General features: G+C 54.8%; 3 protein-coding genes across 3 annotated transcripts; 1 reads left to right on the top strand and 2 right to left on the bottom strand.

The window, feature by feature from the left end:
- The first annotated feature begins 2,162 nt into the window (after positions 1 to 2,162).
- LOC138646156 (histone H3) lies at positions 2,163 to 2,573 on the top strand. Its single transcript, XM_069735620.1, has one exon. It carries the CDS (start codon positions 2,163 to 2,165, stop codon positions 2,571 to 2,573), a length of 411 nt encoding a protein of 136 aa, XP_069591721.1.
- A 936-nt stretch (positions 2,574 to 3,509) lies between these two features.
- Positions 3,510 to 3,925, bottom strand: LOC138645991 (histone H2A type 1). The gene has a single exon (XM_069735468.1). It carries the CDS (start codon positions 3,900 to 3,902, stop codon positions 3,510 to 3,512), a length of 393 nt encoding a protein of 130 aa, XP_069591569.1. The 5' UTR covers positions 3,903 to 3,925.
- Positions 3,926 to 9,663: 5,738 nt separating this feature from the next.
- LOC138645990 (histone H3) lies at positions 9,664 to 10,081 on the bottom strand. Its single transcript, XM_069735467.1, has one exon. The coding sequence runs from the start codon at positions 10,072 to 10,074 to the stop codon at positions 9,664 to 9,666; it is 411 nt and encodes a 136-aa protein (XP_069591568.1). The 5' UTR covers positions 10,075 to 10,081.
- Between the last annotated feature and the right edge of the window lie 5,751 nt (positions 10,082 to 15,832).

Raw genomic sequence — 15,832 nt, 5'->3', positions numbered from 1 at the left:
TTTCTATAGACTGTATTTGGGATACTTCTCTTCACTGAAGACGTTACATAATTACATTAAGAGCTGTAAAGAATTGCAAAACCTGGACAATGGGCTGGAAATCAAACTTTCCAATGGATCTGTGTTCAGCCAATCAGCAGAAGAAGGGAGTGGCTAATGTAAATTCCATAAGCCCCGCCCTGGGACGCGTCATCTCTGCAGTTCTCTCTCTGGTCCATTCTTCCTCCATATAAAGGTGCAGTCCCTGAGGCTCAGGAATCAGTTTTTGCTCATTGACTGAAGAAAATGTCTGGTCGCGGCAAAGGAGGAAAAGGTCTCGGGAAGGGCGGCGCCAAGCGGCACAGGAAGGTGCTCCGTGATAACATCCAGGGCATCACCAAGCCTGCCATCCGCCGTCTAGCTCGCAGAGGAGGCGTCAAGCGCATCTCTGGCCTCATCTATGAGGAGACTCGCGGTGTCCTGAAAGTCTTCCTGGAGAACGTGATCCGTGACGCCGTCACCTACACCGAGCACGCCAAGAGGAAGACCGTCACCGCCATGGACGTGGTGTACGCGCTCAAGCGCCAGGGCCGCACTCTCTACGGCTTCGGAGGTTAATTGTGTTCTCTTCTGTCCTCACAACCCAAAGGCTCTTTTCAGAGCCACCCACATCTCAGTGAGAGGCTGCACCTTCCTATTCCTGCGCTCTGGTTCTTTATTTTTTTTTGTCATCTAGGTTAGACATCTAAGATCTTCGCTTTTCGGACACTGATTGGTACAGACTCAATGTCACGCACATTTTCTCTGAACTTTCACCATCTCGTCAGTGAAGGCTGATTTTCCCCGGTTGAGCGCGTTGTGTATTGGAGCTGGTGAAACGTTGTGTGTGGTCGGTGCCGGAGCAGCCTTTATGGAGTGAGAAGTGACATAGTTGTGAGACATGGTGTCGCTGATGGGTTAACACTGGCCGGATTTAGCAGTTAATGTCAGCTGTCCTCTCCGGCTCTTCTTTGTCTTCATGTACAAACTCAGAGGAAGATGACTTGTACACTAGTGCCACCTACTGGAAGTAACAATCCTACACGTCATTATCGACTAACGAACCTTGAAATATGATTTGGGATAACCGCGAAACCAGAAACTCAATTTGTAGACGCGTTTTTTTGGGGGTATTGCCCCTCAGTACAAATTGAGATGATTTGACTGGGTGAGAGGCTGACTGGGATCTAAGGGTTAAGGTTTCTCCTTGTGCAGTGTCCTTATGTAACACGTGGTCTCAGGATGATGAGCGATTAATGGTCTCTTGTCTTCCTTCCATACAGGAGTCTCTGATTAGGGGAATTTATCAACATTTTCGGGGCAGACTAATTAATCTACGTTACCGAGTAGACCATGTTCTCGATCATCTCCCCAGTAGTTTATTCCTATAACTTAGGTAGAGATCAGTTCCACAGCTACAGGCAGGAGGTTTGTGATAGAACTTGATCCTACATTTCCTTAGTAAAACTTGACTCACAAAGAAGCGGCTTCCTCCTGAGGATCTTAGGTCCGGCTGTGTGCGGGGAAATGACCGGCTTCATCCTCCAGCAGCCCCAGTATGGAAGATTCCAGAGAGATGGTGCTGCCGAGCCAGCAATGGATGATGATGATCATGAGAGAAGACGTTACACCACGTTCACACTATCAGAATTTGTAAGTCAAAACCAGGAGTGGAACAATCAGAGGGAAAGTATAATAGAAACACGTCACCCGCTCCTGGTTTTGGCTTATAAATATTGATGTGAAATACTGACCGAATACTGAACGTGTGATCCTTGACTACGGTGCGGAAACGACCCGATTAGTGAACATCCTGCTACCAATATGAGGGAAGAGGGCCAGGTAATAATCAGCGCTGACACCACAGGGAACTGTATAGAATATTACATGGGCGAGTGAGGAGCCTCCGGTGTAGAGAGGCTGCAGCAAGTGACAGTCCAGTGTCATTAATGGAGGGAAGTTGAACATCTGAATAGTGATTGGTCGCGGACATCACACGGTTTTGGCGGGCTCATGTTATTTTATGAACTAGCCAATGGCATGCAGGGGGCGTGTCCACATGGAGCGTGACTAGGAGCAGAGGAGCATAAATATCCCGCGCTCTTCGCTCCTCTCATCACTTCTGTTCTCTTCTATACGGAGCCATGGCCAGAACTAAGCAGACCGCTCGTAAATCCACCGGAGGGAAAGCTCCCCGCAAGCAGCTGGCCACAAAGGCCGCCAGGAAGAGCGCTCCCGCCACTGGTGGAGTGAAGAAGCCGCATCGTTACCGGCCAGGAACAGTCGCTCTCCGTGAGATCCGCCGCTATCAGAAATCCACCGAGCTGCTGATCCGTAAGCTTCCCTTCCAGCGCCTGGTGAGGGAGATCGCCCAGGACTTCAAGACCGATCTGCGTTTCCAGAGTTCGGCCGTCATGGCCCTGCAGGAGGCCAGCGAGGCTTATCTGGTGGGGTTGTTCGAGGACACCAACCTGTGCGCCATCCACGCCAAGAGGGTCACCATCATGCCCAAAGACATCCAGCTGGCCCGCCGGATCCGTGGGGAGAGAGCTTAGATCTGCCCCGGCTGCGACCACAACACAAAGGCTCTTTTCAGAGCCACCAAATCCTCCCACAAATGAGCCGAGTCCTGAACGGTCTCTCTTCTGCGCGTATTCTCCATATACGGAGCGCGTTCAGGAAAGGTAATAGCCGGCTGCTGTGTCCGATATTGTAGGTGATCAGCGATATTCCAGTTACCGCTCCGCGCATCCTTTATTCTCACCAAGTCCAAAAGTGCGACATCAATTACATGACTGACGTTTTATAAGGACAGGGTAAAGTGTATACATTGTGTGCTGTATAGGGGACACATCGTTTCTGGGGCCTGAGGTGAAGGTGCCGCATCTGTGGATACTCTGGTATCAGCTGCAAAAATGGCAAGTAAGGAGTTAAACGGGAAAGGAGAGACGTCTATGTACATCAATAAAGGCTGAGCGTCACCAAGGTTGCCCGCTCATTGTCTTATCACATGATCCATTGAGTTTTCCGCTCATAATCTCTGGAGGATTATTACCGGTCACTGCCGATAGCTGAGATCACAATCCGGTCACACCCGGAACAGCGCGGAGTCCTGTCCTCCAGAGCCGCCGCACACGGGATCGTCCTCCGAGAGAAGGCGCCGTCACTGATGTGGAGGAGAATCACCCGCCCGGTCCCGATACTCCGGGACCTGCTAACTACATGTAGACCTCACCGCGGAGTATCAGACACTAAGGAGGGGACATTTCCTGCGAGCTTGGCAGACGACACTCCCACCTGAGGGGTCTGAGACTTCATGTGGGATTCATCTCCTATTATTCTGTGGATATGTGCACCAACAATGGCGGCAATGGTGTATGTACCATCAGCCTCATGCGAGGACCCCCGAGATAGGCGGCGCCGGCTCTTGTGGTGACGGTGTGGGTGGCTCTTAGAAGAGCCTTTGGTTTTGTAGAGATTGGCGGCAGCGCTCACTTGCTCTTGCTCGCCTTGCTGCTCTCGGTCTTCTTGGGCAGCAGCACGGCCTGGATGTTGGGCAGGACGCCCCCCTGGGCAATGGTCACCCCACCCAGCAGCCTGTTCAGCTCCTCGTCATTGCGCACCGCCAGCTGCAGGTGACGGGGGATGATGCGGGTCTTCTTGTTGTCCCGGGCAGCATTGCCGGCCAATTCCAGGATCTCAGCGGTGAGATACTCCAGCACAGCGGCCAGATAGACCGGAGCGCCGGCGCCGACTCTCTCAGCGTAGTTGCCCTTGCGGAGAAGCCTGTGCACACGACCGACTGGGAACTGCAGTCCTGCCCGGGATGAGCGGGTCTTGGCCTTAGCTCGGACCTTTCCTCCTTGTTTGCCGCGTCCAGACATGATAGCGATACCGTCAGATGACTAAAATCTTGTGGCGAAGAGACTGTGCTGTGTGGCCTTATATAGTCCTGTTGCTCCGCCTCCTCTCCTGTCATTGGATGGATCTGAAGCTGCCAATCGGGAAGAGTCATGAGGACCCGCCAATGAGCGGCCGAGGGCGGAGCTTATTACTGCTCCTTGCTCAAATTAGTTTCTCAACCAATAGAAAACGTTTGTTTTGAACAGACTAGATAAGGGGTGAAAACAGATATTTTTCTTGGAGCAGAAGGAAATGCAGAAATATTCTGTTGATTTGTAGTTTGCACCTGTTGAATTTGTGTCTACTATCAGCCATAAATTGCAAAGACAGTCTGGCGGGTGAGGGGTTAATCCCTGTCAGTGCTTCTCCTCCGCTCCATCTGCACAGGAGGCGGCTCCTCACTCACCCGCTTATTACCCTGTGCAGATTCCCTGTGGTGTCCGCGCTGATCCTATCACAGCCTGACTGAGACAAGTCTCCTATGTTCTGCCCGGAGCCTGATGTGACGCTGCCGGGTCTAGGGTGGGGGAAGTCGCCGCTTCTGTAATAATAAAGCGAGTGTGTAGTGGGGGGGTCAGCACACACGGACACTAAGGAGTTAAATGGAGGCGGATATTCCTGTATCTGGGATTGGTCGGCGCCTGCGGATGTCTCTCGCTCATTGGCTGATTACAGATCCGTTGCTGGTTTTGAATTTCCCGCTCAATCTCTGTTCTTCGTCCGTCGGATTATTACCGGCCCCTCTGCTGGAGCGGCGATCGCTGATAATACCGGGTCCTGTCCTCCCAGCTGTCTGCCCCCAAACACGGGCGGGGATCGGTCGCCATTATTACTCTGGGGAGGTTATAATAACCTTCATAGGCGCCATCCATCCGAAACATTAGTCCAGGACGTGGTCATCACACAGGAGTCTCCGTACCCGGTACACAGGGCGTCCATCTATCCAGCTGCCTCATACAGCCACATTCCCTGTGAATATTCGCTGCCCTATTCACCCCACACGGATCTGATCAGGAGAATATTACTGTACAGCCCATTTCCCTGTAAATCCGTGTTATATTTTATAGATCAATATGAAGAAACCGCATCCACCGACGTCAGCGGAACCAGTTCCAAGATGAATGACGGGAGATCAAAAATAGTAATGGGAGGTGACACCGCCCCAGTATATGTCAGGAGGATATAACGGACACTGCCCAGGCTGTGACCACTGCTGATATTACAGGCTGCCGCACAGGGGATCTGACACCGGCCCCGTCCTCAGGATCTTCGGTTTTCACAGAGAACATTCCATTAACCCCAGGACTGATCCCACTTGCTCTTTTTTCTTGGCTCTTCTGCAGCTGCAGGAGCTCAGTCCTTATATTCCCGGCATTAGTGACATTTGTGCTGTGATGGGAGTCACCAGTACTTGGCATCTTACAGTCAGATTTGTGATCGGAGCTCTCTGCACTGCAGTGATTTTATCTCATGTTATATTAACCCTTTGCTTTCCGGGCAAATGGTGGCACCCGATCATTGATGGACCCACTATTTTCATTTTTGCTGAGGATGATTGATGTTTGGGTCTGACTCTTGTTTTTAGCTTCTCCGTTTGTCACCCTGAACAGTCTCCTCCGAGATCTATGACATTCCTTATACATCATTACATCTGGTGCTAGAGGATCTTATCCTGCGATTATATTGGGATATTTCTCCTACGATTCGTTGTTCCCCTCTTCATTCTCGGAGCTTCTACAGTGGATATATTGCCCGAGAGCTGGATGAAGCGGGGGAGGAAAAGTGATAGAACAGAAGGACGATCAGTAACTGAGCAGGAATCCTGTGAGGAGGATGTGACGGCCGATAATGTAACTGCCTGACCTGTGAGATCCTGACACCACAGGGTAATGTTCTGAGCAGGGACACTCCGCAATCTTCTACACATGATCCTACATTTCCCATCACAGACCTCCTGCCTGCAGCCGTAGGACTGATCGATAATGGGGAGACATGGTGGGATCTGCTGGGAAGGGCAGAATTGGTCTTCCCTGAACCGTCTCTTGTAGGATACGTCCCTGACCAGTATATCGTCTGCACAATACGGATTGTGACGGGAAAGGGACGATCTGATCGTCTCCAGGTCAGACACACGGGAACATCACAGCATGTGGAGAACAGGGAATCATAAATGTTCCCCCAGAATGCAGATATCTGTGCAGCAAGGGGTTAAAGATAAGTCCCTGAATACACAGCAACTCACTGAGAAATGCTCAGATTATTCCCGAGGTTTTCTCACCATCTCCCTCGTCACCAGACGCAGAGCCCCGGGCGGAGCGAGCAGACACCTCGGGGAGGGTGGCTCTTGTAGTGAGGGTGTGGGTGGCTCTTATAGTGAGGGTGTGGGTGGCTCTTGTAGTGAGGGTGCGGGTGGCTCTTGTAGTGAGGGTGCGGGTGGCTCTTATAGTGAGGGTGCGGGTGGCTCTTATAGTGAGGGTGCGGGTGGCTCTTATAGTGAGGGTGCGGGTGGCTCTTATAGTGAGGGTGCGGGTGGCTCTTATAGTGAGGGTGCAGGTGGCTCTTATAGTGAGGGTGTGGGTGGCTCTTATAGGGAGGGTGTGGGTGGCTCTTAGAAGAGCCTTTGGGGTGAGGAGCGGAGCACGGAGCCGATCACTTGGCGCTGGTGTACTTGGTGACGGCCTTGGTGCCCTCGGACACGGCGTGCTTGGCCAGCTCTCCGGGCAGCAGCAGGCGCACGGCGGTCTGGATCTCCCGGGAGGTGATGGTGGAGCGCTTGTTGTAGTGAGCCAGGCGGGAGGCTTCCCCTGCGATGCGCTCGAAGATGTCGTTGACGAAGGAGTTCATGATGCCCATGGCCTTGGAGGAGATGCCGGTGTCGGGGTGGACCTGCTTCAGCACCTTGTACACGTAGATGGCGTAGCTCTCCTTCCTGCTCTTCCTCCGCTTCTTGCCGTCCTTCTTCTGAGTCTTGGTCACGGCTTTCTTGGAGCCCTTCTTGGGCGCAGGCGCAGACTTGGCAGGTTCAGGCATGATAACACCGGTCTCAGCACAAGTGAGCAGAATAATGATCCTGCTCCTCCAAGAGCGGAGGAATTTATAGCCCGGCCATGCAGATGAGCGCTGCTGTCAGACCGCCGTGCTATTGGGTGATGATGTCATGTGACCAACGGGAACGTCAGAGACTCCGCCCACTGCAGCTGATTGGTGGTTCTCCAACTGATATTTCGCTTTTCAGCACCCTCCATATAGCGCTGTAAAACACGTATAATGCTGAATACATCTAAATAGTGCTGTGAAGCGCCATATACCGCAGTGCACCCTCATATAGTGCTCTATGTGTTCATGTAGCTCTGTTTACCCTTCATGTGCTGCAGTATACTCCAATATAGTGCTGTTATTCATCTGTATAGTGCAGAGTACCCCCATATACTGCAACTTACTGACAAATGATTGTGCCACATTATGCAGTTACAGTGCAGCGCCGACATGTTACACTCCATATAGCGCAGTCATATCTCCAGATGGTGCTGGGAACCCCGTGTAATTCTGTATACCTCCATATAACAGTGCAGTGCACATCTGTATACCGCTCTATGCCCCCTGTAATGCAGAAATCCCCACATACAGCTGGAAACCTTCCATGTAGAAATAATCACCTCTATATAGTAATGTATCTTTCTGAAGTTCTTTGTACCCCCATATAGTGCTGCATACTGTGATACTGCGGTTTGCGGTATAGTGCACTAAGTGCCCAGTGCTGAAATATAAATGTATATAGCTGTGGATATTCCATCCGATGATCTTCCAGGCGCATATTACAGCAGACGCCGCATCACACAGCGGGGATCATAGCTTGTTCTTATCAATGTGGCGGCTCTGATAAGAGCAACAGAACCATCCGCCCACACAGCATCAGAGGACGTTAGTGGGACGGCGGAGTAGTGTCAGAATTACCATCCGCCACAATTCAAGGTTTCCGACCCCGTAGTATACGGAAAGTAAAGTCGGCATCGATGAGTGTTCTACCAGCATTACAGCGACATCACCAGGGGAGAGCAGAAGTTAGATCCGAGCAGTCAGGTGCAGCCTCTCACTTAGAAGATGTGGGTGGCTCTGAAAAGAGCCTTTGGGTTGTGAAGACAGAAGAGAACACAATTAACCTCCGAAGCCGTAGAGAGTGCGGCCCTGGCGCTTGAGCGCGTACACCACGTCCATGGCGGTGACGGTCTTCCTCTTGGCGTGCTCGGTGTAGGTGACGGCGTCACGGATCACGTTCTCCAGGAAGACTTTCAGGACACCGCGAGTCTCCTCATAGATGAGGCCGGAGATGCGCTTGACGCCTCCTCTGCGAGCTAGACGGCGGATGGCAGGCTTAGTGATGCCCTGGATGTTATCACGGAGCACCTTCCTGTGCCGCTTGGCGCCGCCCTTCCCGAGACCTTTTCCTCCTTTGCCGCGACCAGACATCTTCCACGTAGTCAGCAAAACACGATGACTGATCGGCGCAGAGTCCTTCCTTTATATAGAGAGTGAGCGGACCGGAGCGAGAACTGTACAGATGACGCGTTTCCGGGGCGAGATTTCTGGTACTGAATTTGCAGTTAGCCCCTCCCTTTAGTCTCTGATTGGTTGAGCACAGAACAGTTGCTAATTTTGAATTTCCCGCTTATTGTGCTCTTATTTCCCCGCTTCTCTATTCTTCTCATCTCGGCGCCGCTGCTAGATCTGTTGGTTATTTAGATTTTTTTTCATTGTTATTTATGTTGCTAGTTTCCAGCTTCTGCCAAATGTTAGCTAGTAGAATAAAAAATATATTCTAGGGACAATAACCTACAGAAAACTCGTGATCCCCGGCAGTCACTCATCATTACACGTGGTGCCGGACTGGCGGCCATTACCGGTCCCTCAGAGCAGGGAGCTGCATGTAACCAGTCACCCTGCGGCTCCAGCCCTGGAGAAGATGGGAAAAGTCAAATATACGAGAATTGCTTAACGACCCACCCACCACAAATGCGACCATCGCAGCACACGGGGGAGGGATCTGCTCAGACCAGTGTCAGGCAGAATAGATCACATAAAGGCGTCATCACCGATCTGAGGGACAAATGAGGTTATTAGCAGAAACTAAGCGCAGAGATCTCCGATCCGAATAAAAGAGAACAACCTAAAGCCGCAAGACTGAGGAGGCGGCACTAGGACCCAGCGCGTGCGACAGCAGATTGTGATCGGTTATGATCCTCAGGAGCGCGAGCAGCAACTGAGCGGGGATTTCAAATCCACCAGCGGATCGGTAAATAACCACAAAACATCAGCATAAAGAACCGTTCTCAGGAACCGACCAATCACCGATTACTTTTACTCCATTAACTCAATAGTGACCGCGTTCCTGCAGATCCACCCCATTTACGTCTGCACTGTATAGGAACCGCACATCCACCACCGCAAACCCGGTTGTGCACTGTACACACTTTACGCGGTCCTTATAACACGTCGGTTTTGTTACAGATGTCGGACACTTTTGGACTGGGCGAGATTAGAGAATGTGCAGAGCGATAACCAATATCGCTGATCACCTGCAATATCGGAAGCAGCAGCCTCCGTCTATTAACTGATCGACCGTGCCTGCGCTTCGTACACGGAGAATACGCGCAGAAAAGGGACTGCTCAGGACTCGGCTCATTTGGGAGAGACTTTGGTGGCTCTGAAAAGAGCCTTTGTGTTGTGGTCGCAGCCGGGGCAGATCTAAGCTCTCTCCCCACGGATCCGGCGGGCCAGCTGGATGTCTTTGGGCATGATGGTGACCCTCTTGGCGTGGATGGCGCACAGGTTGGTGTCCTCGAACAACCCCACCAGATAAGCCTCGCTGGCCTCCTGCAGGGCCATGACGGCCGAACTCTGGAAACGCAGATCGGTCTTGAAGTCCTGGGCGATCTCCCTCACCAGGCGCTGGAAGGGAAGCTTACGGATCAGCAGCTCGGTGGATTTCTGATAGCGGCGGATCTCACGGAGAGCGACTGTTCCCGGCCGGTAACGATGCGGCTTCTTCACTCCACCAGTGGCGGGAGCGCTCTTCCTGGCGGCTTTAGTGGCCAGCTGCTTGCGGGGAGCTTTCCCTCCGGTGGATTTACGAGCGGTCTGCTTTGTTCTTGCCATGGCTCCGTATGGACGTGTCGGGCACAGATGTGATAAGAGGAGCGGCGGGAGCAGGGTATTTATGCTCCGGGGCGCGTCCTCATTGGTCTCTGGGAAACACGCCCCCTGCGCTCCACTGGCTCTTTCATTAAATAAAGTGGCCAATAAGGGTTGATTTGTTTGACCAGTCATTGTTATTATTCCCGCCCAGTAACCCCGCCCCCTGAAGTCCCCGCCTCTTCCGTGATGCGTCTGTCCTCAGATCACTCATTTGCCGCTGCTGGAGCAGCTGATGTATCTGCGTTCAAATGTCCCCGTGTATAGCGCTGTACAGTGCAGCTCCCGCAATATCATCAGATCACACCAACCCCCCCCCCCCCCCCCCCCCCCCCATCCTGAGACTGCGCCCAGCATCAGTTATATTAAAAACATTAGAAGTCCGAGAACTAATCATACAGCTCCGTGGGGAGGAGGTGGTGGCACTGATCATACAGCTCTGCAGGGAGGAGGTGGTGGCACTGATCATACAGCTCTGCAGGGAGGAGGTGGTGGCACTGATCATACAGCTCTGCAGGGAGGAGGTGGTGGCACTGATCATACAGCTCTGCAGGGAGGAGGTGGTGGCTCTGATCATACAGCTCTGCAGGGAGGAGGTGGTGGCACTGATCATACAGCTCTGCAGGGAGGAGGTGGTGGCACTGATCATACAGCTCTGCGGGGAGGAGGTGGTGGCACTGATCATACAGCTCTGCAGGGAGGAGGTGGTGGCACTGATCATACAGCTCTGCGGGGAGGAGGTGGTGGCACTGATCATACAGCACTGCGGGGGAGAGGGTGGTGGCTCTGATCATACAGCTCTGCAGGGGAGAAGGTGGTGGCACTGATCATACAGCTCTGCGGGGAGGAGGCGGTGGCTCTGATCATAAAGCTCTGCGGGGAGGAGGTGGAGGCACTGATCATACAGCTCTGCGGGGAGGAGGTGGTGGCACTGATCATACAGCTCTGCGGGGAGGTGGTGGCACTGATCATACAGCTCTGCGGGGAGGTGGTGGCACTGATCATACAGCACTGCGGAGGAGAAGGTGGTGGCACTGATCATACAGCTCTGCGGGGAGGAGGTGGTGACTCTGATCATACAGCTCTGCGGGGAGGAGGTGGTGGCACTGATCATACAGCACTGCGGGGGAGAGGGTGGTGGCTCTGATCATACAGCTCTGCGGGGGAGAAGGTGGTGGCTCTGATCATACAGCTCTGCGGGGAGGAGGTGGTGGCTCTGATCATACAGCTCTGCGGGGAGAAGGTGGTGGCACTGATCATACAGCTCTGCGGGGAGAAGGTGGTGGCTCTGATCATACAGCTCTGCGGGGAGGAGGTGGTGGCACTGATCATACAGCTCTGCGGGGAGGAGGTGATGGCACTGATCATACAGCTCTGCGGGGAGGAGGTGGTGGCACTGATCATACAGCACTGCGGGGGAGAGGGTGGTGGCTCTGATCATACAGCTCTGCGGGGGAGAAGGTGGTGGCTCTGATCATACAGCTCTGCGGGGAGGAGGTGGTGGCTCTGATCATACAGCTCTGCGGGGAGAAGGTGGTGGCTCTGATCATACAGCTCTGCGGGGAGGAGGTGGTGGCTCTGATCATACAGCTCTGCGGGGAGAAGGTGGTGGCACTGATCATACAGCTCTGCGGGGAGAAGGTGGTGGCTCTGATCATACAGCTCTGCGGGGAGGAGGTGGTGGCACTGATCATACAGCTCTGCGGGGAGGAGGTGATGGCACTGATCATACAGCTCTGCGGGGAGGAGGTAGTGGCTCTGATCATACAGCTTTGCGGGGAGGAGGTGATGGCACTGATCATACAGCTCTGCGAGGAGGAGGTGGTGGCTCTGATCATACAGCTCTGCGGGGAGGAGGTGGAGGCACTGATCATACAGCTCTGCGGGGAGGAGGTGGAGGCACTGATCATACAGCTCTGCGGGGAGGAGGTGGTGGCACTGATCATACAGCTCTGCGGGGAGAAGGTGGTGGCACTGATCATACAGCTCTGCGGGGAGGAGATGGAGGCACTGATCATACAGCTCTGCGGGGAGGAGGTGGTGGCACTGATCATACAGCTCTGCGGAGAGAAGGTGGTGGCACTGATCATACAGCTCTGCGGGGAGGAGGTGGTGGCACTGATCATACAGCTCTGCGGGGAGGAGGAGCTGGCACTGATCATACAGCTCTGCGGGGAGGAGGTGGAGGCACTGATCATACAGCTCTGCGGGGAGGAGGTGGAGGCACTGATCATACAGCTCTGCGGGGAGGAGGTGGTGGCTCTGATCATACAGCTCTGCGGGGAGGAGGTGGAGGCACTGATCATACAGCTTTGCGGGGAGGAGGTGGTGGCTCTGATCATACAGCTCTGCGGGGAGAAGGTGGTGGCACTGATCATACAGCTCTGCGGGGAGGAGGTGGAGGCACTGATCATACAGCTCTGCGGGGAGGAGGTGGTGGCTCTGATCATACAGCTCTGCGGGGAGGAGGTGGAGGCGCTGATCATACAGCTCTGCGGGGAGGAGGTGGAGGCACTGATCATACAGCTCTGCGGGGAGGAGGTGGAGGCACTGATCATACAGCTCTGCGGGGAGGAGGCGGTGGCTCTGATCATACAGCTCTGCGGGGAGGAGGTGGAGGCACTGATCATACAGGTCTGCGGGGAGGAGGTGGAGGCACTGATCATACAGCTCTGCGGGGAGGAGGTGGAGGCACTGATCATACAGCTCTGCGGGGAGGAGGTGGAGGCACTGATCATACAGCTCTGCGGGGAGTAGGTGGTGGCACTGATCATACAGCTCTGCGGGGAGGAGGTGGTGGCTCTGATCATACAGCTCTGCGGGGAGGAGGTGGTGGCACTGATCATACAGCTCTGCGGGGAGGAGGTGGTGGCACTGATCATACAGCTCTGCGGGGAGGAGGCGGTGGCTCTGATCATACAGCTCTGCTGGGAGGAGGTGGTGGCACTGATCATACAGCTCTGCGGGGAGGAGGTGGTGGCACTGATCATACAGTTCTGCGGGGAGGAGGTGGTGGCACTGATCATACATCTCTGAGGGGAGGAGGTGGTGGCACTGATCATACATCTCTGAGGGGAGGAGGTGGTGGCACTGATCATACAGCTCTGCGGGGAGGAGGCGGTGGCACTGATCATACAGTTCTGCGGGGAGAAGGTAGTGGCACTGATCATACAGCTCTGCGGGGAGGAGGTGGTGGCACTGATCATACATCTCTGAGGGGAGGAGGTGGTGGCACTGATCATACAGCTCTGCAGGGAGGAGGTGGTGGCTCTGATCATACAGCTCTGCGGGGAGGAGGTGGAGGCACTGATCATACAGGTCTGCTGGGAGGAGGTGGAGGCACTGGTCATACAGCTCTGCGGGGAGGAGGTGGAGGCACTGATCATACAGCTCTGCGGGGAGGAGGTGGAGGCTCTGATCATACAGCTCTGCGGGGAGAAGGTGGTGGCACTGATCATACAGCTCTGCGGGGAGGAGGTGGTGGCACTGATCATACAGCTCTGCAGGGAGGAGGTGGTGGCACTGATCATACAGCTCTGCGGGGAGAAGGTGGTGGCACTGATCATACAGCACTGCAGGGGAGAAGGTGGTGGCACTGATCATACAGCTCTGCGGGGAGGAGGCGGTGGCTCTGATCATACAGCTCTGCGGGGAGGAGGTGGAGGCACTGATCATACAGCTCTGCGGGGAGAAGGTGGTGGCACTGATCATACAGCACTGCGGGGGAGAGGGTGGTGGCTCTGATCATACAGCTCTGCGGGGGAGAAGGTGGTGGCTCTGATCATACAGCTCTGCGGGGAGGAGGTGGTGGCTCTGATCATACAGCTCTGCGGGGAGAAGGTGGTGGCACTGATCATACAGCTCTGCGGGGAGAAGGTGGTGGCTCTGATCATACAGCTCTGCGGGGAGGAGGTGGTGGCACTGATCATACAGCTCTGCGGGGAGGAGGTGATGGCACTGATCATACACCTCTGCGGGGAGGAGGTGGTGGCACTGATCATACAGCACTGCGGGGGAGAGGGTGGTGGCTCTGATCATACAGCTCTGCGGGGGAGAAGGTGGTGGCTCTGATCATACAGCTCTGCGGGGAGGAGGTGGTGGCACTGATCATACAGCTCTGCGGGGAGGAGGTGGTGGCACTGATCATACAGCTCTGCGGGGAGGAGGTGGAGGCACTGATCATACAGCTCTGCGGGGAGGAGGTGGTGGCTCTGATCATACAGCTCTGCGGGGAGGAGGTGGAGGCGCTGATCATACAGCTCTGCGGGGAGGAGGCGGTGGCACTGATCATACAGCTCTGCGGGGAGGAGGTGATGGCACTGATCATACAGCTCTGCGAGGAGGAGGTGGTGGCTCTGATCATACAGCTCTGCGGGGAGGAGGTGGAGGCACTGATCATACAGCTCTGCGGGGAGGAGGTGGTGGCACTGATCATACAGCTCTGCAGGGGAGAAGGTGGTGGCACTGATCATACAGCACTGCGGGGGAGAAGGTGGTGGCACTGATCATACAGCTCTGCGGGGAGGAGGTGGTGGCTCTGATCATACAGCTCTGCGGGGAGGAGGTGGTGGCACTGATCATACAGCACTGCGGGGGAGAGGGTGGTGGCTCTGATCATACAGCTCTGCAGGGGAGAAGGTGGTGGCACTGATCATACAGCTCTGCGGGGAGGAGGCGGTGGCTCTGATCATAAAGCTCTGCGGGGAGGAGGTGGAGGCACTGATCATACAGCTCTGCGGGGAGGAGGTGGTGGCACTGATCATACAGCTCTGCAGGGAGGAGGTGGTGGCACTGATCATACAGCTCTGCAGGGAGGAGGTGGTGGCACTGATCATACAGCTCTGCAGGGAGGAGGTGGTGGCTCTGATCATACAGCTCTGCAGGGAGGAGGTGGTGGCACTGATCATACAGCTCTGCAGGGAGGAGGTGGTGGCACTGATCATACAGCTCTGCGGGGAGGAGGTGGTGGCACTGATCATACAGCTCTGCAGGGAGGAGGTGGTGGCACTGATCATACAGCTCTGCGGGGAGGAGGTGGTGGCACTGATCATACAGCACTGCGGGGGAGAGGGTGGTGGCTCTGATCATACAGCTCTGCAGGGGAGAAGGTGGTGGCACTGATCATACAGCTCTGCGGGGAGGAGGCGGTGGCTCTGATCATAAAGCTCTGCGGGGAGGAGGTGGAGGCACTGATCATACAGCTCTGCGGGGAGGAGGTGGTGGCACTGATCATACAGCTCTGCGGGGAGGTGGTGGCACTGATCATACAGCTCTGCGGGGAGGTGGTGGCACTGATCATACAGCACTGCGGAGGAGAAGGTGGTGGCACTGATCATACAGCTCTGCGGGGAGGAGGTGGTGGCTCTGATCATACAGCTCTGCGGGGAGGAGGTGGTGGCACTGATCATACAGCACTGCGGGGGAGAGGGTGGTGGCTCTGATCATACAGCTCTGCGGGGGAGAAGGTGGTGGCTCTGATCATACAGCTCTGCGGGGAGGAGGTGGTGGCTCTGATCATACAGCTCTGCGGGGAGAAGGTGGTGGCACTGATCATACAGCTCTGCGGGGAGAAGGTGGTGGCTCTGATCATACAGCTCTGCGGGGAGGAGGTGGTGGCACTGATCATACAGCTCTGCGGGGAGGAGGTGATGGCACTGATCATACAGCTCTGCGGGGAGGAGGTGGTGGCACTGATCATACAGCACTGCGGGGGAGAGGGTGG

Source organism: Ranitomeya imitator, chromosome 7, assembly GCF_032444005.1.
Source record: "Ranitomeya imitator isolate aRanImi1 chromosome 7, aRanImi1.pri, whole genome shotgun sequence".
NCBI lineage: Eukaryota > Metazoa > Chordata > Amphibia > Anura > Dendrobatidae > Ranitomeya > Ranitomeya imitator.
Note: the sequence above shows the minus strand (reverse complement) of the source record. Positions and strands in the feature narration are given on the sequence as shown.

Bases quoted from the DNA above. Each gene is read 5' to 3' on its own strand.
- LOC138646156 (XM_069735620.1), top strand. From the start codon at position 2,163: ATGGCCAGAACTAAGCAGACCGCTCGTAAATCCACCGGAGGGAAAGCT.
- LOC138645990 (XM_069735467.1), bottom strand. From the start codon at position 10,074: ATGGCAAGAACAAAGCAGACCGCTCGTAAATCCACCGGAGGGAAAGCT.
- LOC138645991 (XM_069735468.1), bottom strand. From the start codon at position 3,902: ATGTCTGGACGCGGCAAACAAGGAGGAAAGGTCCGAGCTAAGGCCAAG.